The 27,972-nt window shown below is 38.8% G+C and overlaps 1 protein-coding gene across 6 annotated transcripts in view; it reads right to left on the reverse strand.

Annotated features, from left to right (window-relative positions):
• The window catches only part of LARP4B (La ribonucleoprotein 4B), a 50,273-nt gene that overhangs the window by 14,675 nt on the left and 7,626 nt on the right, over positions 1 to 27,972 (reverse strand). For 3 of the 6 annotated variants that reach the window (XM_032442986.1, XM_032442985.1, XM_032442984.1), the window contains 10 exons: positions 18,244 to 18,378; positions 8,487 to 10,079; positions 6,412 to 6,559; positions 6,033 to 6,194; positions 5,144 to 5,225; positions 4,533 to 4,669; positions 3,876 to 3,979; positions 2,103 to 2,213; positions 1,560 to 1,613; positions 1,011 to 1,220 (listed from right to left, as the gene is read on the reverse strand). In XM_032442986.1, the coding sequence (XP_032298877.1) occupies positions 1,011 to 1,220; positions 1,560 to 1,613; positions 2,103 to 2,213; positions 3,876 to 3,979; positions 4,533 to 4,669; positions 5,144 to 5,225; positions 6,033 to 6,194; positions 6,412 to 6,559; positions 8,487 to 10,079; positions 18,244 to 18,324 (2,682 nt within the window). In that variant the 5' untranslated portion in view covers positions 18,325 to 18,378. Of the gene's footprint in view, positions 1 to 1,010; positions 1,221 to 1,559; positions 1,614 to 2,102; positions 2,214 to 3,875; positions 3,980 to 4,532; positions 4,670 to 5,143; positions 5,226 to 6,032; positions 6,195 to 6,411; positions 6,560 to 8,486; positions 10,080 to 18,243; positions 18,379 to 19,952; positions 20,858 to 27,972 lie in introns of those variants that run through there. The other 3 variants (XM_015853082.2, XM_015853079.1, XM_032442987.1) reach the window with 2 other exon arrangements.

Genomic DNA, 27,972 nt, shown 5'->3' on the forward strand with positions numbered 1-27,972 from the left:
CTCCACATTCTTTATGCCCCTTACAAAGCCTTCCCCTGCAAGGGCTCTGGCTGCCTTTCTTATATGTGAAGTGTTCAGCACACCAACTTTTTAATTAGTTTGCTGTTCAGTACACAGGAAGTTTGCTCAAGTTTGTTCAAGGACACTTTAATCCTCTGCCAAAAACCTCAAAAAAGCTTCTAATTTTGAGCGCTGCTACCCTAGTTTCTTTTAGCTGCAAGCAAAGAGGCACTTATGGAAGGGACAAGTGGGTTCCAATACAGGACATCCTCAGTCCTCAAGTCATTAACTGAAAATCATATTCATATTAGTTTTCACAGGATGACAAAGGAAGATGAGAAACAGAGAAAACTGTTACAGTGCAGAAGCAGCACTGCAGGATGCAGTGGATGCCCCAACAGAATATATAAAAGGACTTACAGCCACCACTCTAGCTCTAAAAATCATGCTTTTAAGAAATTGTAATTAAAAAAATTAATCACTTTCAGAGCAAATTTTTTTGAAATAACAAAAATTTTTTGATAATTTATTACAAAAAACAAAGCATCCACAAAGCATTTTGACTCAAGAATGCGTCAAATGGGGCAACTTAGATCAGGATGCTACATTATCCCCCCTTACATTATATTAAATTTACTCAGTACGTAGCAGAACTCTGACATTCACATACATATCCTAGTTTCAGTTAAATAAGTTCCTTAAACCATTACAGAAATCAATTTTTACTTTGCCATTAACAAAAGAAAGCTTTGTGAATCTCTCAAAAGAACTTCTGCCTCAAAAACTAAAAAGTCAAGAAGAGAACCCATAGTCCAGTTTGACACCAGATGTTGTTCTCAATTAATCCTGTAAGTCATGGGGGAGAAGTGTGAATAACTGCTTTTCAAGAAGAATCTGCATCTTAATCTCATTTTCAGGATAATTCTGCTTCCCAGAGCACACCTCAAAACTTTACAACAAAAATACCAACTCTGAGTAGAATACGACTGTTTTGTAAGCAAGAGACTTACCAATGAAGGGTCAAGGTAGCTGTGCGTGGTTGACCAGGTCTGTGGAGCGATTAAACTGTACAATGGAAACTGCTGCTGGGGACTGTATACTGGAGGTAAGTAAAAGGATGTTGTGTAACGCTGCTGTGTGTAGATGTTCATATCCAGAGGTCTATATCCATTCTTTGGCAAAAATGTGTTTATAGCTATTGCCTTTGCTTTTATCCTTGCCTGCAAAGGAGATTAGATTATTTATTACAGCAGCCTTTCAGATTTAATCAGGGAGGTTCAAACTAGCAGATCTCACACTTGACACTTGTCAGTCATTGCTTTCTCCTTCAAGGAAGGCAGGAACAGCTGAATGCTTCCCTGCTGATGCTGTGTTGAACATACTGCTGCCAGAAAGGAGGAAAAGGAGAAGTATAATAGCATGCACTGCATTTCAAAACCAATCTCCATGTCAAACGTTTGCTGAGATTGGACCACCTTAATCCATATTAGAAAACATTAAGTGGAACCCCACAAAAAAAATAGAACATAAGCACAAAAATGAAATAAAGCTTTATTTACCTTAATGGGTTTTCCTTGGAAAGTTTTCACTTCTTCTCTAAGGTATCTGTAAGCCTTTAAAAAGTCATTGCAAAATTTGTCAGATATAATTTAAACAAAGGCAAGTAAGTTTAGACAGGGTAAGGCAAACAATAATTCTTGAAGGGTCTGTTAATGTTAGGCTACAGAAAACCCTCGTATTTAATCTGCATTTGGCGAGATTTAAGTTATCACCGCAGAAGTGCTTCAGTAGTTTTAAACAAGATTTTCAGTCTTACAAATAAAGCATTTCAATGCGTCATGTAAAATATCAATGCTCTTAACACACAAAATTATTGCTTTGGCCAGGAAGCCAGGATATGCAAACAAGATAAAACTTAAAGAGTTATATTTAATAATGCTGATAACTGAGTATTAGCTAACGGGAAGCATTAATGTTTAAAGGATTTTTTTTTTCTTTTAAGAGTTCTTACACATTTGTAATACAGCTTACGACCCAGTTAATCCTCCCTTCATTTTTCCCATTTTCTTTTATATTCTAAAATGCATTAAAAAAAGCATTACCTGCTGTGCATCGGCTTCTGATTCAAATGTGATGAACCAGTTGTCATTGTAGGCAAACTCACAGTTGATAAACTTAGGCAAATTATCTCCTTTGAAAAGTGCTTCAACCTCCTAAGGAAAGAGGTTTAGACAAAAAGAGAGAAAAGTGTGTGAGAAAAAGTAGGAAAAAAACAGCAGTTTGAAGTATGATAACCTAGAATTCCTTGTAAGTACTTGTCATCTTATAAAACAGGAATTGAGGAGAACAATTGTTCTGAAGTTCAAATGTTAACTCTCTAAGCTCCCCATTAGTTAGGAGCAATAAAAACAAGCACTGTCTAGGCTATGTGACAAGAAGTTTCTTGTTTCCTTGAGATTGGGGGGGAAAAATAATTTAGGTGAATGAGACAAATTTGGCATCAAGTGCAAATTCTTCTGCAAAGCTGTTCTATCTTTCCTATCTCTACCATGCCATATCGCTACCATATCACTACCAGCTACTATCACTTCTTGGGCCCTCTTATCATGAGGCACCAGCATCCAACAGGTGAACGGGATTTCCCTTGTCTACAAATCCATGGAATCATGGAAACCTGCCCATACTGCACAGGACAGGAGACTGCTGCACTTTTGGCAGAAGTTTGGACACGCACCTTAACTCAAGTGGCTACAGATGGGTATATCTGAGAGCAGTACTTGATTTTTTCAGATAATATAAGTGCTAATTTCTATATAAAGAACACATCTTAAGACTTTATAAAATTATTTCACATACTATTTATTTTTGTCACTGAACAGAGACAAGCAGCATCAATAAGCAATTCAGCTTGGGAAGACTTGCAGTTGTAACATGCCACTTAAATAAAACCTGCCCATGCTAAGCCAGAAAACATATCCCATTAAGTTTGAAAGATTAAATCTAAAATTGTCAGACTGGAAAAATCCAAACACAGTACATAAAATACTTCACTAAAATCACCTATTTCGAAAACAAAGACTACTCGTAACTTTGCTAGCGTTATTTTTAAGCATTTAAGAGAGACTACCTAATGCTAATATATCCAACATGATAAACCATTGACAGCAAGAAAATCAATTCAAGATATTAAAAGCTAGGCAGTCTTGGAAAGGCTAAATTTCATTTAGAAATTTAAAAGCAACAGGTATTTTTAAGCAATGTTTATAATGCATTTAACTTCTTCCCTCTGATTCCTTTTAGCATCTTGTTTTATGCTTCTATATATCAAGGCCATTTACCTTACTGAACGTTTTCAGTGTAGCAGCACTACTTACACCTTCAATGAATCTACCTCACTACTCTTACACTAGTTCCATAAGCTAGCTGGGATCATTAAGCAACCTGTTTACACCTTTACCTTCAGCATTATGGAAATATCTGCAAAGCTTTTAAGTACTTTAACACAAAAAGATGCAGCAATGATGTTTTCCATTCTAAGACTTATCTCCCCTCAGTTTTGTTTGCTATTTATCCAAGTAGCCAAGAGCTCAGTGTGTACAGAGAAGCCAGAGTCTGAGAAAACAATGCTAATCTCTACTGAACACAGCGATGTCAGTTATTCAGCCCTCTGTAGCGCTACAGATTCTACTGCAGTATTCCTATGAGTGACATGCTTCTGTCAAATACTTGCTATCCAAACAGTCTCTACTAAGACTTGAAAACACAGTTAGTAGTTAAGAAACACAATATTCCTACTGAAAGCTGGAGAAAAAAATAAAATTCTAACTTCCAAATCTTATATGAGGACAATTATTCCTTATCGAACAGTTACTCACTTCAATGGGGGTAGATTCAGGAACTTCACGTAAAATCACAATACAGCGATTCTGATTTGGCCTAACTTTCTCTCCCTTCTCATCCACTTGGACTAAAGGCAACGCTAAGAGAGAAAAGAAACATACTTTAGTTGTCAGCAATTGTAACAACATGGCATATAGGATGAAGCTGGGGACATGGTTTTACAGTACAAAGTTGTTAGCAATGAATATTTTTGAACATTAACATTAAGAAACAATAGAAGTCAGCTGATAATTTCAAACTGAACAGACATTCCTTAATCTCTCTAAACCCTTCCCGCTCTTTCAGATTAAGAAATCCCAATTCATTAGCTATTCCTTTTAAGATGCACATCTAGTCTTGTTCTTTCTTTATTCCTACCTTAGTGGTAACACTCAGTTGCCCCTTCTGAGAAATTAAATTCACGTTATTCTTATTTACATAGATCGTTATTCAATATTTCGTATGTGAAGTAGATCTCACTGTGAACACGATAGTCTAAATTTGAAGATGCTTACTCTATTTTAAGCTTTATAGGAAAAGGATAACATTTGACTGCAATATGACAAACAACAAAAAGATACTGAAAATCTTGATTAATAGAGCCCTACAGCAATGACCAAAATGCTTTCCAGTACTGAGCAATTTTTACTTACATCTCAGCACTTCAACAATCAAATCCATATCAGTACTGAGTTTCTTGACATGATCGAGGTTTGCTACTGTCATTATTGGCACATACTGATCACTGTCCATCTGTGATATAAGGTACATGTCACTGGCAAGATTTTCTCTGTTGGAAGAAAAAAATAGGGACATGTCATAGACATAACTTTTTTCTGATCTTTAATGAACCTGAGACAAAAGCTCAGTATTGCACAGTAGAAGGCAGCCTCCTGCAGTAAGCTGCATTTTCAGTGTTTTCACCTGTTCTCCAGCACATTCACTTACCATGTTCATTTGTTTTGCCTCACAGAAACCATGAAAATGGTATTCTTCCCCTCCCACCCCCTTCATTCTTCAGTATCAGCATCTTCCCGTTCAAGCAGCACTTTACCCCCACAAGCATGTAACACTAAAGCATTTAGTGCTTCAAGTGACTATAAATGATGATGCAGGAGTACAGAGATTGGAAATTGTTCTGTGTTACTAAAATAGGTGTTCAAGATTCATTATTAGTATTATTTTTAAACACGATACAAGCCCTGAGAACATATAGGTATGGGACCTTGTTAGTTGTCCACTAGTCTGCTACATCCATACATACCTAGATAAGCAAAATTCCAGTGTTTTTTTCAGTAATTCTCGTAGATCTTCCTGACCTTCTGACAGCAACTGTTCATTTCCACCTAAAGTTTAATAAAAAGTTTCAGGTCTTCAAATTTGAAACAGCTTTAGAAGAGCAGCTTCAAACATGCCACTAAATACTGAACCCATTTAACTCGCATCTATCTTTCAGTCTTATGAAATTAACCAGTTTCTGGCTGACTAAACCCAAGAAAAAAGCAAGCAAGCAATGCAAGCAAGCAAAGCAAAGGCAAATCCTGTCTCAGTCTCAGCCTTGCTTCAAGTTCCTAATACAGTAATTCAGAAAAGTCAGTTTCAAATATGTAGTTGTGAAATATTTACAGATGTGATCAACAGAAACACCCAGCACATTTTGCTTTTCCTCACCTCTCATCTCAGTTCAAATAGTAATCCTATACGCATCTAGCAGACATTCAGTCCCATGAAATATAAGCAGTTTAATCCTTACACTAATTTCCAGAAGTTTCTTAGAACATACCATCTGGTATAAACTACAACTGCTAACAACATTAGTGAACCAGGGAAGTCAAAGAAATGAGACTGAGTTGTTGCTTATGTTAGAGTTTTAAGAAGAAGGTGGACCTTTACTTCACCACATTAATATCTGTGAAAGTATTAAGTGAATTTTACCTCTGTGCCTGACCCAAATATGAAGCTTTAGATATGTACATATTTCAGTGTAAACACGCTAAGGACCTGCATTCTAAATAACATTTCAGAAGACATGAATGAGTTGCATCCACAAGTTATAATTGTTTCTGTACAGTAGCTCAGGAGGCCAATCTTGTGGAAAAGTCTGGTTGCAAACAAGTCTAAGCCCAAAACAAAAAAGAGATGCTTTCTGTTACCTGTCTGGGTGGTTTCATGCATAGACTCATACTCAGAATGATCAAGAGCCAAAGAGTTCATATCTGTCTGGTCTGACACCAAAACAGCTGGCGATGACTCCTGCAGCTCTGTCAGCACCGCATTCTGATGCTTTTTGTCACCATCTCCTTTTGCATCCAGTCCTGCAATGGAGATCAGAGAGGTAGCACTCACTTTCATACATTCAAAAAATCTTCCTTCTGATCGCAGTAACATCACATGAGTAGTTGAGATCAAATCTGAAGTGCTAAGATTTACCTGCATGGTAGCATTCAATTTTTTAAACTATGAAATTGAAAAGGTTCTGCACTGAATTTTAACTCTTGCTTGAGCAACAGCTGAAGACAATATGATTTTTACCTTCTTTACACGAATCTGGAGGCTGGTCAGGTATTTCTTCCCACGTTTTGCTCACGCTACCATCAGTGGCACCACTTGCTTCCAAATGTAACATATGATTTCCCCACACCTTTGCATTAGGATTTAACTCGGAAACCTTGGCTGACTCCTACAAAAGAATTTTCTTTTGGTTACACACTTCATGGATACACAGCACATATCTGTGTGCTTATACGTACATAGTTACAAAGAACAGTATCAGATGCACATCTCAATATAATAACATCAGTTTTTTTTCATATCTGGGTATACCAACTCAAGTCCAGTACTGATTTCAGGTACAAAAGTAACTTAATTGTACAGCACAGAATTCATTGCTCAGATTACGAAACACCAGAAAAGATCAGCCAAGCAGCAAACAAGAACTCATTTTTTGCTTCTAACAAACTAACACAACTAGTACTAGCCTAGTACTCGTACTGGACTTTAAGCAGGTCTCTAACATACATTAACACTGACAATGGTTTCATTCTGTTTCTGCAAAAGAACATTTAAAGAAGAAAATATAAAACCACGCTCACTCTCCCTTTAGACTCAGTTGTGTGCAAGAGTTTTAAGGAAGTATTAGGTAAAAATGGATACAATGAGATATAAGTAATAAGTATTGTTATTGACAGAAATAAGCAGAGTATTAATAAAAATTTACTATAATTTTTTCCCATATAGGAAAAAGGAAGGAGTTAACAGTTTCAGTTAAACAATTTCCATCTACCTCCTTTGACCAGGACTAGAAACAGTTACATTTAATGGTAATGTATGTTGATATATAACCATTATATATATATATATATATATATGGTTATATTTGCACTTCAGAGACTGCTCTCTGCAGTGCCAGCAACTACAGTATTTTCACCAATAGCACAAGACAGTTTTGTCTTGTTTCGCTACCGCTCAAGCAAAATGTATGAAGTTATTCCATGCCCACATCTCTGGCACATGTTAATATGATTACTGTGTTGAGAAAGAGCATTGCTCATGAAATCAGATACTATTTATACTTACTTTCATTTGTTTAGTGAATTAAGGGATGCTTCAAATATTACCTCGTTCAGGACAAGCACTTCAAATCTCCACAAAGCTTTGATTATTCCAAACATTCACATCCAGGCTATTATCACAGTGTGTGGAAAACATAGCCAAAATGTTTAAAAAAAAGAAAAAAAAAGAGGAAAAAAAAGAAAAAAAAAGAGATCCAAGGAGAATGATCTCAACTTCAACGCATGTACTGAGTGACAGAGAAAGCGCTGGTAAAACATGTTGCACATTGATTCTTCCATAGTAAGGATTCAAAAACGACAGCAAGTGCTACTAGTTTCCATTTTATTAAATGCAAACAGCTTCCCCAGCAGATAAACTTAAGTGCTAATGCGATTTGCTTCTGGCACTTCAACTGCTGGGCAAGGTCAGAGCAGCTGCTGTAACATGGTTGGTACAGAGAACAATAAAACACAGTAGCTCTGCCCAAAGGCAGAGGATGAAGAGCAGCAGCTGCCACAGGTTGGGTTTGTTTATTTCTTAACCCAAGTAGCCAAGATGCAGTCTGGCTCATCCCCCATGCTTCTCCTGCAGTCATTTGTTTCCACAGCACTTTGGAAAAAGACCTCTGGAAAAGAGCAAAAGGTTTCCTAACTGCTAGCAAGCAAGAACTTCAAGACTTCAGGAAATCCACACACATCTTCTCCAATATGAAGGTAAAGAGCACAGTTAACTGCCTTCCACATAGTGAAGTGTTCACCTCAAGTTCATCAGGAACTGAGAACTTGCAATCAAGATACCTCACCCAAGGCATTCAAGGTTTCAGACAAGGAAAACAATCAAAAATGAAAAGAAACATCAATATTTGGTCATATTTTGTACTCTTACATTCTGCTTTGCTTTGCAAAGGGAAGAAATGAGAAGCCAGCTTCAGGATAAAATAAAACCAAACGTATGAAAAGTTAACTACTTAATGAAAACATAGTTTGACTTGGTTGATTTCAATTTAAGCTCCAGCCTTAAGACTTAACATCAAATCACTTGTGTAGAATACTTACACATTCATCTTTATCTTGCCAGTCCCAAATACCAACATTCTCTAGAGCCAGCAGTTGATAAGGGTATCTTCCCACTGCATACGAAGCACCTGTTAGATCCTCGGGTTCGTTCTGGAAGCTTTCACCATCTATATATTGGCTGTCATTCTTTACAGTTCCGTTAAGAATTGCATTATTCCATAAGAAGCCCATCAGGAATTCACCATTACCAGTAGTGATAGTGTCAGCAAACAGCCCATTTGTCAGATCAGCGCTGCCACCTGGGACACTTACAAGATGTGACCACATTTCAACTTGGGGATTTTGTCTGTCCAGTTTATAGGAATATCCTTGGTTACTTGATACGTCTTCCATTGGATCTAATACGCACTCTTCACTTTTCACTCCCTGAGATCCTCTGGCAACAGCACAAGTACTGTGAATTTCATAGGAAGGAGTAGCAGCATATTTGTCTACCTGCTCTGGGTCAACAGAAACTCCAGGCTCTTTGTTTGAGAAAACCTTGTGATCTGACTGCATGTGGTCACAACTTGTGGTCGAGTCTTTCACAGGAGCGTTTAATATGTAACCGGCATCTTTTAGTTCAGTAGTCTCAGCTTCTGGCTCTAAATTCCCAGTGGTAAAAGCTTCCACAGCACCAGATGACAAACTAGAAACAGTGAGATTTTTCTCCTTGGAGTGGATACTGACACAGTGTTCTACTTCATTCTGAAGATCACATTCATTTATGCCACATACACTTTTTTCAGGAGTTTCTGGTTGTATTTCAGTAAATGGATCAAAAGAAACTCGAGTATTCCCAAATTCTGGTTCTGGACTGACATGGTTAGAGCTCTGATCCTCTGCCACTGGTTTATCATGATCATGAAAATATGAATTGTGACACAACGAAGGTAAAAAATTGCAGTCATTATGAAAAAGATTATCCGTATCTTCAAGAGTTTTAGAGTCATTTACCAGTTTCCCACTCCTGCACACACAGTTGTCCAGCATTACAGGTAAAGTGTACTCACAGTAAGTACTTCTATCATGAGTTGAGTCCTTATTGAAATTTAAGCTGTTGCTGTCATGATCAGCCATGTTAGCATCAGAATTCTGTTTTGCATTTTCTGCCTCATTGTTAATTGTTTCATTTGGGTGAACTTCAGAGTTTGTCTGTTTCCCAGATTCTATTATATCCCCAGCTATTGTGGCTAGGTCTGTCCCTGCATTCCATTGATTTTCCACTGCATAGAAGGAACACACATCCTGCTGTTTATCTTGTCTACAGTTCAAGTCCATTTTGTCCACATCCTCATGTTCCACAGACACAGAAGAGACGCTGCTTTCCTTATCTGAATTTGAAAAGCTGTGTACTTTACCTTTATTCCCTTTTGATTGTTGTGAAGTCTGAAATTCTACGCTGTTTTTCTGTAGGACTATTTCATCTGTTCTTGTGTTATGTAGTTCATGAGATGACAAAGTACCACCACTTACCCATGACTGAGTTCTGCTGAAGCTACCAGCTTCTTCAAGCACGTTGTCTTTTAGCTCGGTGCTTCTCACACAGACATGTTCCTCTACACTCTGCAGGGACACCACCTCAGCTGGCACCTTGTTTTCAGAACAATCCTTAATTTGAGTTTGAAAATCAGAATTCTCTTCCAAGCTTTCATGCATTTCAGTCATATTCAGAGTTTCAAGGTTATGCAGAACTGTACCTGTGCATTTCTCTTTCAAGAATTCTTCCAAAACACTGCGGTGTTCACTAGAGCCAGGTGCAAGATTTTGGCTATTGTAACACACGCTTTGAAATGTTCTCTCTTCCACAGAAGGGTTTTCTTCACTTCCTGGCTTTAGGATGAAGCATTCTTCAGCACATTTTTCTGCACGTTGACTCATCAAAAAAGAATCACTGTCTGTTTCATGCAACTCTAATAATTTAAAGTTACCCCTCATATTCTCTACCACTTGCTTATTGTTTTCTTCCTTTACAACACCTGAGGAATGCAAGCTTAAACGATTCAGTACAAAATCAGAATCATTATCTCCCTCACTTTTTCCTGAATTGCACACTTCAGTTTTTAACGATACATTAGAAATACAACCACAAACACGTTTCATGTGTTCTGAGTTAGGGCTGTATTGGTCCTCTCCAGCAGAACCCATAGTTTTTACAGAATCACAAGATCTACAAAACGATTTATCCCAACTGACACCATTGCAGACGTCATATTCTTCCTCCTGTTGATTCTCAAGGACAACTTCATTGCACTCTTTTCCTCCTAAGCCATTTGTTACTACGCTGTCCGTGTTTAACCTACGTATCTGACATTTGTCAGTCAGTGAGCTATTGCAAGACGACTGGATGACCACGCTACAATATTCCTCTGTTTCCTTATTCTCCACATTTGATCTATCCTCATTTTTACACACAGTTAGTTCCTTATGTGAATTAAGCTTAGCTTCCACTTGTGCTGATTGTCGCACTGGAAATTCCTTCCCAGTGTCTAGAGACCATGCCATGCTGTGCATTCCTTCATCAGTAACAGCTGAATTATCTACGTCTGCTGCAATCTTTTCATGCATGGTAGCCGGCCCCTCTTCGTCCCCTTTCAGATCTTCAGCATCTACAACACAAATACTGTAGAACTCCCTTTCTTTTGTATGTTGTTTGTTGTCTGCATCAAGATAAGAGAAGGCTGGAGACATCTGCCTAATTGAACATGAAACTTCTTGTACGTTGTCACTCCTATTGCCTTCAACATTAACTACTGTTTTGTTCTGTACTGAATGGTCGCATGCATAATCATCCTGGAAATTTCTATTTAAGGACATTTCATCCTGTAAGCCACTGTCCATGATGACTGGCATATGTGAAATGGAAACACAACCAAATGAGCATTGCTCTTCCGCAGCTACATTTTCATTATTACTGTTACTACTATTTTCTGTATTGTTCACGTGCTGACTACTCTTAGATTTTTCAGATGCATCTTTTTTAATCACCTCATCTTCATTTTGTTCACTTTTCTCTAAGTTTCTGTATGTACCCGAGACCTTCGGAAGGTGACTAAAGGAATTAAAGAAGCCAGAAGGTCTGTCATATGCTCTCTTAGCGCTCTCACAGGATCTGTTCTCCATACTTTCATATGACTTATATTTTGCTTTTCTATCCCAGGGCCCAGATTTAGAACTGGACACTGCGCAATCATTCGTACAAACGCATTCAATGCCGCCTACAGCAGCTTCCCCATTTACCGTCCTTCCCACTGTACGCAGATTCTTCCTTTCTATTGCTCCTAAAATTGAAGATAAAGTTTTACTTATCCTTGAGTCTGGCGCTTCCTCTTCCTCAGGTTTTTGTAACAAGCCAGTTTTCTCCTCACTCGTGCTGTTACTCAACTCCTTACTGAAGCAGCAGCCCATGTTTAATTAGTGTCAAAGGAGCCTTCTCATTGCGAATCACCCTCCTCTATACACTAAGCTAACTTTCTACTGCTACTGAGGAGACAAGCCAACACCCAGCTGCCAAAAATAGCGTACTTGAAAACCATGCAGGGGTTCATATGTCAGTGCCACTCAAAGTCCAAATCCCAGTTGCTGAGCAATGTTTTCATATTTCATCATATGCGCTGTAACATTCAAGCCAAATAATTTTCCTAATGAGATTACAGTCTGTTTACAGGTATTACTAAGACTTACGAACTTCCATTGTTTAATTTCCTGAAGTTTCCTTCATCTAAATTACTAAAATATTTAAATGGCATCTTCTACAGCGTCTGCGTGCCAAAAAACTGCTTGCCTTCCAGCCCAACGTGACTCCCACTTTATGTACAAGGAACAATGCAGTTTGGCTTCACACGTTTAAACCCGATTTAAAGGCTTAACTAGTAGCAGCTATTACATCAAAGAAGTTCCGTGCCATTTCCTCCTTCTCGCTCCCTCTCTTACAGCTGAATCTACACTGAGATTACTTCTTTAGGAAAAACAGGCTAAAGATAGATAAGACCTCATGTATTCCATTGAACAGTCACTGTACGTTATCAGAAGCTAATTTTGTTCCAAGGCTTTTTTTTAATTGTTATCTGCATGGAAAAAAAAAGCCTAGTCTGAGAGCTCCAGCCATGGCAGTGGGCTCACAGTCACACACACATCTCATGAAACTATGGCAGGATTAATTACACTGAGCTTGTCCCCAAAACTGGGCATTATTTAACATAAAGAAACCTCCAAAGAATAGAAGTCAGTCAGCAGTGTAAGCACTGCTCATTGCATGCAAACCGAGTTCCTTCTAGAAGTCAGAAAAGAACACCTTTATACATTTGTAAGTATTTGAGGACTTCTGCTACTCTAAGACTCTTCATAAATTAAGTATATATATATATATATATATATATATATATATATTCTCCATCAAAAATAAACAGCCATTAAAAAAAATAATCTAACATTGCCTAAACTCTGCTCTGAACAGAGTGGTTCTTACATTTGCTTTTAGATAAGGTTACATTGTTTAGACATCCTCTCCAATACGATGCTGTTATCTCCCATCTTTGTCTCCTGAATGGCAGAGCACAACCACCACAGCACTGCCTTACCTACCTCAGTGCTCCAAACATGCTGAAAGCAAGACAAGACAGACCTGGGAGTACCCCATCTCAAACGTTATTCCAGCAATACGCTGAACCAAGAGAGATTTTCCAACTGGTTACACACCTTATAGCAAGCTTAATCAAGGTCTACTTGAATTAGAGAGATAAGTTAGCATGGTAGCTTTTCTCCATTGTATTCATAGCAATACACAAGGGTACTACACTAATTAAAGCAGCTGCCTTTCAGATAACTAGAATTAATCTACTACATTATTGCAAGTATGAAGGATGCTCTGAAAGTAATGCCTCCTATTTATTTCCATGGAAACTGCAACAGATACAAAGAGCACAATAACACTATTTAACAGAGCAAATTCTCAGCTACAAAGCCCTATTTTTCAACCCAGTCACCATCCTTAGCTACGCTAAGGATCTTTCCACCAGCAACCAACAAGAGCCTGCATGCCACGCTCATGAAAACCTGCACCAACACTGCTGAAACACACCACCCATCACCTCACTGTGCTCACATCCACTCTGTGTTCTTCATAGACATCCAGCAAACATCAGTGAATGTCAATGGGTGCAATTCTTCCTGTGTGGATGAATTCAATTCCCAACCTTTGCTTCAATACGCACATCCATGACAGACACCATTCTGTCAGGCTGCCCCTCTGCTGTTATCTGGCACACAGCAGCAACATGTAACAGGGATATTGGTGGGAAGGTTCAACCTCTACTGCCATTGCACCAACACGCCTCTGACATTGTGGGCCAACATGGTAAAACAGGCAGCACTACTTTCAGAGCAGCCCTCTCAGTTTCTTAACTTACTTGTATGCGTAACACAAAAAAACATGTAAAGCTATAACACAGCTGCCCTTGTAGCTTTTGCTCTCCAGAGGTTCTGCTCCCAGAACAAATTAATCAAAGAAAACGACACTTCGGATTCTAAAGCACTTACTGTATATTTAAATGCCATATACAGCAGACTAAGAACCACACTGGTTAACTTCCAAGAACTCCTATTCACCACTAATCCTCTGGCCATTACAAAGATTACAGAATTGGCCAGGAAATAAATGCATTCCCTCCTCAGCAAGTCTGCTTTGGAACCACAGAGTAACAAAAGAGGAAGACTACTCTGCCCCCAGGTTATCTAATGTGTGAAGACTCAGAAGTGCCTACAGATAGCTTGTTCTCAAGGATAGGAAGTCTGATGCATCATTGCTGCCATCTGCTGCACTTTTTTTAATTCACCCCTGGGACAAAGTTATTCAACATGCTGGTATCCAGCCTGGCTCAGACTCACAGCTATGCCAAGCCGCTTCTCTTAAGCATTCCCTGGAACAAAGTACAGGGAAAGGGGGAGGGATTGTTTCTAAGAGGATTTTTTTTTTTTAAAGAAATGGCACGAGCAAACAATTCAACTGCTTTAAGTGTCAGCATTAAGTCACATTACTACTTGCAAATTCTATAACTATTCAGATGACTCTTTGTCAAGTGGAGAATTAACACAATATTCCCCTCCCTGACACAGTACAAGGTTTTTGGAGAAGAACTCAGCTCTTAGTTCTGGGCAAAGGACACCGTTCCTGTGCCTTAGCAAGCAGTTCTGCTATCAACCAATGGTGAGAAAACGTGAGCAGCAGTTCAGACAAACAGAGGGTCCGTCTAGTTTTTCCATACTCTTCTCCTTATGTGCAAAGGCACGTTCTGTACTTGTTCCTTTGGTTTTATCTAAGAGTTCTAGATACTATTTCTATTTTTAAGCATGTACAGTGCATATTCATCAAGTCTCATTTCTCAATAATGTTTACTGTGGGATCGCAATAAAAAAAAAAGCATGAGAAACCTAAGCAGAAATTGCCCACAGTGCTCTTGCACTACATCACCTGAGGTTGTTTGCTCAACTTGGAAAGCTCAATAAGTCTTAAAAGCCTTCCGTGTAGGCTAAACACCTCCACCTGATTTGAAAAGCACTTCTGAAACTAAAAGAATTGCTGCTCTACCACTTCAGAGCTGGATTAGGAAGGGTGGAAACACAACTGCTCCAAAGCAGCACTATCACAACTTCAACAACTTATAATTTTTAGTCCTATATCCAACACGCACCTACGCAGTAAGCCACAAATCAAAGTGCTTGTTAGTAGTCGTGTATCTTCAGTCTACATTCATGTCTACAGCCACTACAACCTTCTAACATTTTACTAAGATGATAAATGATGCTAAGTCATGCAATTGTGATCAGCCCTTAAACAACCATTACCCTGCCCTCCAAAGCTAATATGTGATGTTATGCCGACCACCAGTCACAGCAAAAGAGCAGAGCAGGATCACAGTAGACATCCCAATGTCAAGGCTGAAGGTTTCAGGAAAATAGCTGAACAGAATGTTACAACATGACAGAAAATCCTAACACTGGGCAGTGCTGGTGCTTCGAGATGTTGACAATCCTCCCATCTCTTGTTTAAAGCAAATTGTGACCTCTTGAATTATTAAATACATCACCTACACGTTACACAAACTGTTAGCAGTTCACTCTTAATTGGCACATACTGTAATACTATGTATTGTTAAATGACCAGAGATCACTATTATACACTATACTGAATTTTTGCTCAGCTTTTACACATGGCCCTACATCAAATTAGTAAATAACATTTCCTCAGTTTCCTTTCAATTCTATCAGGCTTTTTCTTGAATGGATTGCAGAATAATTTTTGAATGTAACCTAGAAGCTCTTAAATCTAAGATATCCTTTCATATGTACTCCAAAATAAACATCTTAGGAAGCAAAAGGAGTTCTTCTAAATTAATGCCTCCATGTTTATTACGTTGGCCCATGACATCTGAGGCAGATGGCGGTGGTACAGCAGTAGAGGTTGAACCCTCCCATTTGTAAGTGAAAGCTAATATTAAAAAGCAGTTTAGGAGGTTCTTCAAGTTGCCAACTTCTTTCAGTCAACTTATGTGCAAAGCTACAAAAATTCTGCCATTGAATACTACTAAAATCAAACTGTTGTTACAACAAACCACATTAGGTTTAGAATCAAACCACATTAGGCATTAAACAGCATACACTGCCTTATGGGCATCTGAAAGACTTTGACATCTACTAGTAAACAAATAACCTCTACATCACTAAGTAAGCAACCTTGGAAAGTTATTTCTGAAGGGTTACGTCATTAGTCACAACATCAAAACTTCAGGTTGAACAGTAATTACTATCAGTTCAGCATTACTAACAGTAAATAACACACTGAGTTTTGATCCTGCCAGAGAAAATAGACCAAGTGCCTGAAAACTCTTAGTACAAATTCTGTGGCTTATCTCTCAAAGTGCCAGAAAAACCACCTGGACCGAGCATCACACGATCCTTGTAGAATAGCACAGCCAAAATAGCTGGGGAAAGTAATTCAGCACATTTAAGTATGTTTAAAAAGACTCCTGAAGATATCTCCAGATTCCATGGCAGCGTGACTTCACACCAAACACATGTGGAGCGGTGATCACTGAAGACATAAATCCACCCACCTCACAGTGAGTGGAGGGACAGTGCTGAGCTCTCCTCTATAGGGACAGCAACATTGACTGAGGGGACAGCACGGAGCTGTCAGGGGAGCAGCAGGTGGGGGTTAGGGAAGCAGTCATGGCGCCAAGCTGCCAGAGTTCCAGTGTTTGACACTGCTCTCAGGTATAAGGTTTGAATTCTGGGCAGTCCTGGGCAGAGCCAAGATTTTCTCTCAATGATCCATGTGTGTCCCTTCAAACATGGGACGTTCTTTGATAAATCTTGTCTGTTATAGAAATACCTAGCGCTCTGATCTCAAAGTATAAACGAGAAAGAACAGTTAACCTGAAGCATGCACTTGCTAAACAGAACTGAATTTATTTCAGAAGCTTTTCTCCTTCCTACTTGAGACTTCCTTGGACAGAGAAGAATTAATGTCTGTACACTCAAATATAACACTGCTCCCAGAAACTTGTAAATAATGAAGTTCTGAAGCACTGGCAAAACATACTTTCCAATGTTTAGGTTTTTCTTCCTCCTCTTTCTCCAAATAAATAAGTGAAATTGACATTTAGACCCAAATTCCCACTTAGTTTTATAAATAATTTAGTACTCCAAATTATAAGGACTGGCATCAAGGTTAAGATTAAACCATCTTTAATATTAATGCACCTGTTAAAAGTGCACGAAGTTGCTGCAAGCTTCTGAAGCACATCTGCAACAGCTTCTTACTCAGGCTTATAACCAAACTGAAGCATGTGATGAAACAACTGCTCCAGAACTCCTAAGTGCTGCTCAGAATGTTAACTCCAAGAAATAAAATAATAATAATAATAATAAAAATACCCAACTTTTATGGCACAAAGGTAGGCTCAGTTTATTGCTGTACTGTAAAAAAGAGGAACAGAAAGGTACAACAGAGTAGAAGAGTTACCAAAATACCATAACAGCTCCTTAGTGTTTGCTGCCAAGTAAGGTTAAGCAGCAGGCATCCTCTAATGCATAGCACAGACTAAGCACTTGCACAATATACACTGAAGCCAAACTCTTAAAGACATCCCAATTGGGAACATTCCTCTCAATATACAACTACCAAACCATTTTCTGAGAAAAGCTTACACACAAATCAAGTATTTAATCTACTTAAAACCATCTACTGTAACATTTATAAACGCAGTACTATCTGCTGTGTGATCTGCCAAAAGCATCCCAAAGCACAGCTTACTGGATCCTGCACAGCAACACTGAAACAGCAACAAATGCCATTTGGCAGAACTTACAGAGCAAAATTCCTGTTATAAAAGGCAATTTCATATTCTTAAGGGTAACTACTACTATAAGTTATGATTAATGTGAGTAAAATGTAGGAAATCCATTAATCAATGAGTCAGAAATTAACTCAAGGCTGGTAATACAATTCCTGTATAACCAAAAGGACCTGTAACAACTGAAAACTGCTCTAATATGTAGTTTATATCATCCATGGAACTGATAAAAAGTTAATGCAGCTACCAGGTATGGAGATATAGCTGCATTCAACAACTTCGCCCTAATAGTTTATGTTGCAAACCGACTTATAAAACACCAAGACACAATTCTGATTAAGACATACAAAAAAAGCTCCTTCATTCAACACTTATGTGATGGGAATTATAATTAGAATACTTACTAGATGAGAACCGTCTTTAACTTCTTGCACTTGCTGCACCTGCGGTTCAGCCACAACTTTAGTGTCCTGATCAGAAGTCATGAGCTGTCTGCTTTTTGGCTGCTCAGAGAGAACTTTACTGGTCACTTTTGTAAGCTGTGGAAATACGAAGACAAAAAGATTCCATAAGTGGTGGCGGATAGTTCTGAGAATTCACAGCCTTACCCCGATGTAGTAACACAGTGATTCAGCCAAAAAAACTCTGACAGTCAGTAATGTGTTTGGGGAAAACCTTGTGGCAGAGGGCATCCGTAAAGCTTCTAGTAGTTGGCAGCCTTTGGAATGCAATGAGCAGCAAGCAGAACACTTACATTGCACTGGCTGAGGAAAATCCAGGGGGAAAAGTTTCATTTCATTCTCACCTTAATTATTCAGACTGGTTTTCAGACCATGCCTTCTTTACAGCTCTTGGTACATTTATTTAACTTATTGGAGCATTCCAGTCACAAACCAGCCTTTGTCTTCTACAACTACTCTGACAATCGCTTAATCTTCACAAATTGTAGGAAGCTGTTACAACACTTCTGCTATATTAGCAAAGCTCAACAAGTTGTTCTTCATCGTCCTAAAATGTTATTTGATTTGACAAGTGGAGAAGTGAATAGAGTTGGATGTCTGAGTGTCTTAGCTTTGAAATTCGAGGCTATTACTTAATACTGTTATTTTAAGACACACTTAGTCATTAAGTAAAAGCTTAATGAAATTATGAAGTCTCGAAAGTAAACACTAGGAGGTAAATCAGGGTGATTTTAAAATATTTCTCCTCTATAAGGAATACAAACAAGTTCTAATGCACTTTTTCATTTAAATATTCTCCTAGAAATAAAAATTTGGCAACACGCTGAAGACAACAGTACAGTTACACTCCTTATTTGCATGAACTCCATTTATGGTACCTGGACTCCTAAAGATAAAAACACATTCCAGTCAATATATGGCTTTATGACCTTCCAGTGAATCCATGCCACATTATATTTCGTAACAGACGAAAGCAAAAGTTCCTCATGCAACTGGTTTAGTCAGAAGTCAACACATCAAAAACATGTTTGTGAGAGCAAAATACACACTACATCACTCAAACAACCAAACTTTGGTTTGTTCTATTTGAACATCCCACCAACTCCTCTTCAATGAGAAGCTATTCACATATGGGAGAAATTAAATACACAAGAAAAGCAAAAGAAATCAAGAAGTGCCCTGCCCCACACATTCACAGGGTCTAAATTGGAGGAAGTCTGGAATTCATTTGGGATGCTTGTATTCTATTTAATAACTGAAAGTTACCCACTGGATGAAAGCAATTTTTTGAAAGCAAGCATTAAATAGCACAATTCTGAGCTGTTCAAACCCACGCATGGGAAGCTGTACGCACATTAACACTAAAGAAGGTGTCTAGGCTTCTTGCTAAAAGCTCCTGTTAATGTTCTTTAAAGAAATTGGTTTTAGCCTCTAAAATTTCAGATTTTTTTTTCTAAAAAGAATACAAGACTTATGCATTTTGTGTTCGCTCCACATAATCTACATCAGTTTACACTGTGGGCACACACCTTAGTCTACATCCACCAGCTAAACCCTACAGAAACTCTGCTACGTTTCAGTCAATAATAACTTTTTATGCTTTGTATGTTAATCCCCAAATCAATGTACTTCTTTACATGCCCCTGCATCACCTGAGTATCTTATATTCCCATTCCCTTCTATGTTGTTCAGCGTGTTCTGGATATGTAGCATTTGCATCAGTACTTCTTAAGTCCACAGACTGGGGAAGGAAAAAAAACTTAGATCACATGATGCCAACAAAAAGAATGAAGTTCCAGCACATATACGCCCTGTAAATCTTTGGCTGAGCAGCCATCAAGCACAAAATATTCAGCTAAATCATTAATTTTGGCTGAAGGTAGGTAAGTTGATAGTCAACTTGGCAGATGACCGCAATATTCCCATTACTGGTGGTTTGCGTGAGAAATTTCAAGTTGCGATAAGAACAGCGCATCATTCTACTGATCTACAGAGGTCCTTCAGATGAGCTTGCACATGACCCCTATCACAGACTACATCTGCAATGAAGCTCCAGGTGTCTTTGTTTGAAATGTATTTGATGTGATACGCACCACACTAAAACCACTGACCTTGCTGAAAAATATTTTGATAAATATATGGGTTTTGCACTACTGTTAAGTTGAATTTCCATCATCAAGGATCAAAACACTTCTTCAAACAAGTAAAATACTATTATAACCTGTTTAAAGCAAATATTCAACCCGCCTTTTAAGTTCTATCCTTTCAACAATGACCAGCTATTGCCTTTCTACAGGTGGGTAAACAATACTGAATGATCCTGAACAGGGGAGTTCTCTAAGCATTTATGTGCATTTAAGGTGTCACCATGCTTGAAGTACCCAAGATGTCAAGAGTTCTGCTGTAAAATCCCATCCACTGTGCTATGCTTCAATTTGACTCCATGCACTGTGCTGGAAAGTTGGTCTCATTCATGTTTCCGCCATTTGCCAGTCTCTTAGCATAAAACCTGAGTGACAGTAGGCTTCCATGACTACCATATCAGAGTATAAAGCGTCTGTGGGAAAAAAAAAGCAGTGTTCCTTCATATAGATGGGGAAAAATAAAAACCCTAAAATAACTAAGTGGTAAAGGCTACTGACAGGATGTTTTAGCAAGTTTTTCATTAATATTAATACTGCTATAAATATCTTCATACATAAAATTATTTACAGAAGCGAGAGTCAGTATTTGGTAGCGCTAGCAACTACACATGAGGACTGACAGTTTAGAAGACAGTTTATCCTCTCTTGATGGTAATTTAATAGTCGAAATTGCAAGTTAAATGTGGCATTTTAACACAGCAATAAACATTTTCATTCCACCGAGCAGTTAATTTGTCCACCACTTTAATAGACTAACTAGCTGGTAAGCTATACTCTCGCACAAATACCTACTGACCCTTTGTGCCTTCAGGCAGTAATCCCTATAGCAGAGCACTGAGCGACCAGAAGCTTTGGTTTTACCTGCAGAGATACACAGTTCTGGGTTCTTTAATATTCTTAATGTACTGGAAGCAGATTCACAAAAAACACGTCTTCCACAAAATTATGGTCAGTTGCACAGACTACAAAGCAGCTACACTTAAAATCTGATCTACAAGTACACTGTTATGATCTCATACTGTAACTTCAATTCTGTAAGTACACAGAGTAAATCATTACTTTTATTTCTGGGTTGCTATTTGATCACCTCAGAATAATTAGTCAACCTGAACAACCTTGCTTATGCTATGTCAAGAGCAAAGTTCCCTCTTAAGGCACACGCGCTTCCAGCTGCCTGGCTCTAGAGAAGCTGAATGGATTTTACTGCAGCTTATAAAAGCAGTTTGGAATCCAAATTGGCAAGACACAACCTCCAAAGATCAAAAAGACAAGTGAAAACATGTTTGTGGGGTTTTTTTTAATTGAAAAAGAAACATTCAGCCATGAAGCCCTTATTATTCCTCAAGTTATCGCGCTACTCAGTCTGCTAAACTGCTAATTGCAACAGGAAGGGCAAAGTGTATATTAAAGCAGGTGATTATTCATTTGAACAAAGATGATAGGAGCAGTAGCTGTACAGGTCCACATACTGAATCTGTCCCTGTGGGCACCTGGCCAGCAGCACTACATCTGGGCAGCTACAAAAGGGAGGGGACTGAGCAACACTAGTAGCACACATTCCTGCTTCTGTGGAGCTGGTTTCACTCCAACATCCACCATCATCTTTACAAACAAAAAGAACTTTTCAAAAGCCATCAACTTGATTCTTTAAGTGCACCTTGCTATAAGAATCCCCTGATACATATCAGAGGATGGTCCATGGGGTGCCTACACAAGCACAGAACCACAGGACCATTCATGCCTCACTATCTGCAGCTGGGACTGTTCTCATCCAAAGGCAACACGTGTGTGTCATTATGATGCCAACATCAGGCTAACCTTTACACTGCATGTTAGCTCAGCTTCTGGTATCCTGTAGCACCAGCAGAGTTAATGTTCAACTACATGAAGATATTTATAGGCACACACAGCACCTCCACATATACACCACAACCCTGGGAACATCTCGGAAGGCATCTATTCAGTTGTTACAGAGACAGCGAAAATTGCTACAGCACCTCTTAGAATCCCCCAAACTCCCATAAGTGCACCCCGATCTGCTCACACCTCTTTCATTGTTTTATTTAAACTCATATTCTAAGCATGCTTTTACATAGTCTGTGTTGCTGCTCACAGTTACAAAGGCATGAGTAGCAGCATGTGTCCTCTCCATCAAGCCAGCCAGATAGATCTGTTATTTAAAAACATGCAAAACTCACAATAATGCTCTAGGGCTGAGATCTTGCCTGCCAACTTTCAGCCCAGCGTAATCAGCCCTTAAAAAGCGATTTACAAATGCAAGTGCTGACAACCAGCATTCACATTGCAAACAGCAACACCATAAAACAAAAAAGCTCACTAGGATAAAAGATCTTTTCATTGCTCTCCCAGCAAGCGAAAACAAAAATAGATTTGAGTTTGGCGTCGCAGACAACTCTTCCTCTCAAATATTTTAGAAACCTTAAACAGAGATTAAGAGAAACTCCTCGCAAGGCTAATGAAGAAACACGCTTCCAGTAACACGAGAAAGCCTTAGCGATTTTCAAAACAGAGGTGCACTTCTCAGTATAAGCTTCACAATAAACTCTGTTGCAGGCCAGAAGCCCTCTCCCCGCTGCCAGGGCTCACATACTTTCTCACCATCTCTCACACACTTGTAGCGTTGGTGAGGACTGTGAGAAGCAAGAACTGCTGCTGACTTCAGCCTTGAAAAGAGTTCCAGCACCTACCAAACCTAACACATAGCTGATTTATTGCTGTAAGAAACGGTTAATATCTACTGATAACTAAGGTAGATACATACACTATGGACTCTATTGTAAGCTTGGAAGCAGAAGCCAGGTATTTAATGGAGAACGGAAACACTAATCTCACCTTCCTAATATGCCATAAAACAGCCTTAAACTACTATGACCTAAGAGATTGAGAAACAGCATTTAGCTTTAGCAGGTTACTTAAAACAGCATTACTGATGATATGAGAAACAACACTCCCTTCTAGAAGCATGTTATTAAATTAATGTATTAACTCCCATTTTAAAAAACTCAAGTTTTTTTTTAGTTTCACAAGCATTTTGAATATCCAAAGTTATACATAATGTGGTAATAATTAATGACATTGTAAATTGTAAAGCTGCTACCATATACGGGGTAGTAGTGCTGATAAAACACCAAGAAAAATGAGCAAATCCTAGTCCTTAATGGCTGCGGGTTTTCTTCAGTGTTGAGGCGTGTTAAACATTGGAGTTTGCACATTTTTCCTCAGGTGGCCATTTTAGAAGGCTAAACAAGAAAGATTTCAACTGTTAGTGTCAGAGTTCCACCATCACCCCACTGCATGGGACAAAAGACACCGCTCTGCAGATGACGTGGCCATACAAAGCATCATCGTTTTCATGGTCCTCACAAAAACCCTGGGACAGGACTCCACATGGATTTCAGATTCCCATCTTTCCTTTCAAAACTGGAAATCTTTTCATATATCATCAGAAGCAACAAGTGATGCTCCACGGGACAGTATTATTTAAAAGAGAATATACTATTAAGTGGTTATATGACTAAAGCAGGCAAAATATCCATACAAGAAAAATCCAACAAGAAGCACATCAGTTGGTGGCAATTTGTGCAATCATCATCCTGACTATGTAAGATGTAAACTCTGTATTACACAACTGCAATTAAAAAGCTGACGTGACATAAATAGTCACAGCATGCAGCTACAGAAGTTCAATACTGAATACGCTACTATTCTAAAAGTCAGCACAGGGCTCTCCATTTGTTTAACTGCTAATTAACCAAACAGCAGGGGGAAAGTTGAAAGTTTCACCTCTGGAGCCTTGTTTGACCACATGCCCAGACACTATCGAAGTTTGCCGGATGAAGGCTTCAGAACACGCGCACATCCAGTGCAAGTGCCAACACGACTACTGGAAGGTGCTGAGTTTCTTCATTTCTTCCTTCCTGCCAAGAAAATGGCTTATGCCCGAGCACTCCCCAGGAAGAACCCAGAACAGTGCAGAAATGTGGGGTTTGCAGAAGAACACGTACAGCCCCACAGCAGGTGAACCCATTCCAGTACACCCAGCACACGCAAAGTATTTTATAGCCCACTTTAAATGCATTCTTAGCGAGAGACAGAGCTCCAGACAGCCCACCTAAATCTTAATGCTGTATTTTTTGAACATTCTGCAACACAAAGCAACTGCTTTGAGGAGTTTAGAGCTGTTTCCTCTGCTTCGCATGCTGTTTTTTAAGAAAACCTTCTGTTCTTTATGTAGCTGATATCTTCCAAAACTATCCTGCAATTCCATTCTCACCTCAAACGTAGTCTCTCCTCAAAGGATGGTTGAGATTTCAAGAAAAACAGCTAGGTTTGCTGTGCAAAGGGAACATTAGATCTCCTTTAAAGATTCATCAAGCATTTCTGCACTAGGCTTCAGAAGTGATTTGCAATCTCATCCTGAACTAAGCTTTCTGATCCAAACTCGAACACAAACACAGGAACTGCACACTAGAACTGATTACTCTGCAAGTGCAGAAATTCAGATCGTTAGCAGTAATTAGTTGCCCAAGAGACAAAAAGCAGTAAGTCACTAAACAAAGGTGATAAAATGCTAAAGAAACCTGATACTAGTAAATAAGTGCTCTATATAAATGTATATGAAAATGTCTCATTTAACAGCAAGAATAGAGGGAAGTGTTCAGCCTTGTTCACTCGTCTAATACAAAACATAAAGAAAAAGGACTGATGGTACAAACACAAGATGATGGGATAACCCTTACCAACAAACAACTCTGCTATTTAAATCTAGTCTTTATTCTCTGTATTTTAAATGCACTTAAAAGGAAATCCCTTTATTGAAGGGGACCCTAATATCTGCAGTCCTTTTGCACACCAAGAAGACAGGTTTGACATGCAGGTGCTACTGTCTCATGTATTCCTGAATAAGAATCAAAGAACTGAACACTGAGCCTATGGAGCATGTCCTCCTCAGAAATGCAACGCATCACTTCTTTCATAGAACATAATCTAAGAAACTTTGTCTTTTTAGAGTACTATGAGTGCCCACTAAATCAGGAATAATCACTGGGGAGAAGTTTTTGTGCCTGTAAGGGTACCATGTGCCCTAAAGAGAAGTGACACTGTGTCACGAGCAGTTTTAAGCTTGCTTATAGCTTGTTCTCAATTTTCACATCTGAAGCAGCACTTTCCTGACTGCAAACCGAAGCACACAACATTATAAAATCCAGAGCATTAATTAAGTGGAGTTGCTCCACGCAGCACATCCATCACCAAGCCACAAGCTTGTTTTCTTTGCTTTAAGTGACTTACAGCACACACCCTACAGGTTATCCATACAGTTGCACGTTTTATTTCTAATATAACTACAGTATGTCTGGTAAGTGCTTTTCTTTTAAATCAGATTTCAAGTACCAAACTTAATTAAAATAAACTCTTCACTCTTCCTACTGTGCATTATCTCATCAATCCCTCAACTGACAAGGTTAAACTTGTTAGTACTTGTTAGTAGCTCAGCCAAGCCACAATAATTTTGAAGGGTGAGATGCCACCTTAATAGAAAGGATCTCTGATCACAAAGCTCCCGTAAAGCTGGTACTTCTTATCTAGGGAATGCTTTCAACTAAAGAATTCCAAATACTACACTCATTCCCAAGGCCTACCAAAGGCCTGCATTTCATCCTCAGGAAAGAGATCAGAAATTTGCCACTCAAGCAAATTACGTTACGTAAGTCAAAGCATGATCTTCCAATAAAATATTCCCTCACTACACCTGGTCAGCTTTTGACCTCCACCCCAACTCCCAACACTCGTCTCTTTTTCTTCCCCCTCCCACAGGAGAAGAAAAAAAGCAAGAAAAGATCGAAATACACCTCATTCTCCACAGCACCCCATACCTGATCCTGCTTCCAAAGTGTATAACATCAGAAGTGTTAAACGAGCCTAACAGTGGAGGAAAGCTAAATTTTCACATAATTCTCTAAGAACAGCCAACCCAAATAGTGTCCAAGTATATATAAAAATAACCAAATTAATAGCTGACATGGATTAAAAGAAGCTGTAGAGCAAGACAGAAGCTCCCTCCATCCACAGTATTTTTAAATATATATGGAACTACAGACAAAGAAGCCCACTAATGAGGCTTTCATCAAAGCACAGGCATCATATATTACCCTAAGACACTACTCATTCATTTCTTGTGATGCTCCCACCCATTCACATTTACCTGTTACGTACAACTGAGCTATGAAGCAACAGCCTATCCTGTACAGCGTCCAGTGTGCTGGGATCCTGATCTGCAAATGCAAGTCCAACCTGAGGTCATGCAAATAAAATGTGCTGGTATGTTTAATACAGAAACTTCAATGCTGAAGTTGTTTACCTGCTACACAAATATTAACTGTAGGTGCTTTGCTGCAATCTTCTGTAGGCTAACTGCATTCGTCTCTGAAAGACAGAGCTTCTCAACAACTTTAGATATGTCTATGCATACAAATTCCAGGCTTTTAATGTAACACTAAGATTTTAAATACCAAATACTGTGCACTGATTTATAATTTTATATATTTTTTCATTTAATGCCCACGTCAGGAAAGCATCACAAAAATACATTTCTGAAGTTTAGCACCGTCAAACAGAAAACCACATCTAATTAACCACTAGTCACCATCATCCACATTGCCCGTCCACACTGAGGTCACACAAATTAACCATTGCACAACACCTCTGTGCATGAGGAAAGCAGAACAGCACAACTGACTAGGAGCCGTAAAATGAGCTGGAAACAAAGCTAAAGCTTCCCCTGGACTGGACAGGGCAGAAGTTGGTATCTGCCTATGGATTTCATAAAACACTTATTTTCAGTTTTGTACTATTTTTAAATAGGCATATTCAGAACACCAGATGGCGACTTGAACTCCAACCTATTTTAAATAAGATAAACTTCACAAATACTTCCAAATATCTTCAGCCTATGTTACTCCTTCCCATAGCCAACACTTCAATGAAGAGATTAACACAACTACCAGAAAAAGCCACACAAAAGGCTTCTCAGATATTTCTCCTCTAACCTATAGCTCCCTGTTCTGCCATATTATTCCCACCTAGCGAGCTTACCCTGGCACTCCGGATACCAAGTCTGTATCTTTCTATCTTATCTTCTCTCATGTACAGATGAAAAATTACTATGCAAGGATACTATCATGCATAATGATATGTTTCCTTGCTAATCTTCACTCCCTGCGCAGCTGGTTTGCTCTCATTTAGTGGAGGGTTGTTTCTTCTTTTAAAGTATCTGTTGAAGGGAAGTGGGAGAGATTAATCTTCCTATTCCACAACTGAAGGAAGCAACATTTAGCTATGCTACAAGTTCATACACAGCAATAAAGTTCACAAAAACTGTTGCGCTTTCACTCTGATGGGCAATTTTCATTCTGGTACTGAAACTGATCCTGGAATAGGATGGAAATGGAAAAGATACCAAACTTTGCTGGCTAATGAACCCCCCGGCAACTGTGGATGGCAGCCTCGC

Source organism: Coturnix japonica, chromosome 2, assembly GCF_001577835.2.
Source record: "Coturnix japonica isolate 7356 chromosome 2, Coturnix japonica 2.1, whole genome shotgun sequence".
Classification (NCBI taxonomy): Eukaryota; Metazoa; Chordata; class Aves; order Galliformes; family Phasianidae; genus Coturnix; species Coturnix japonica.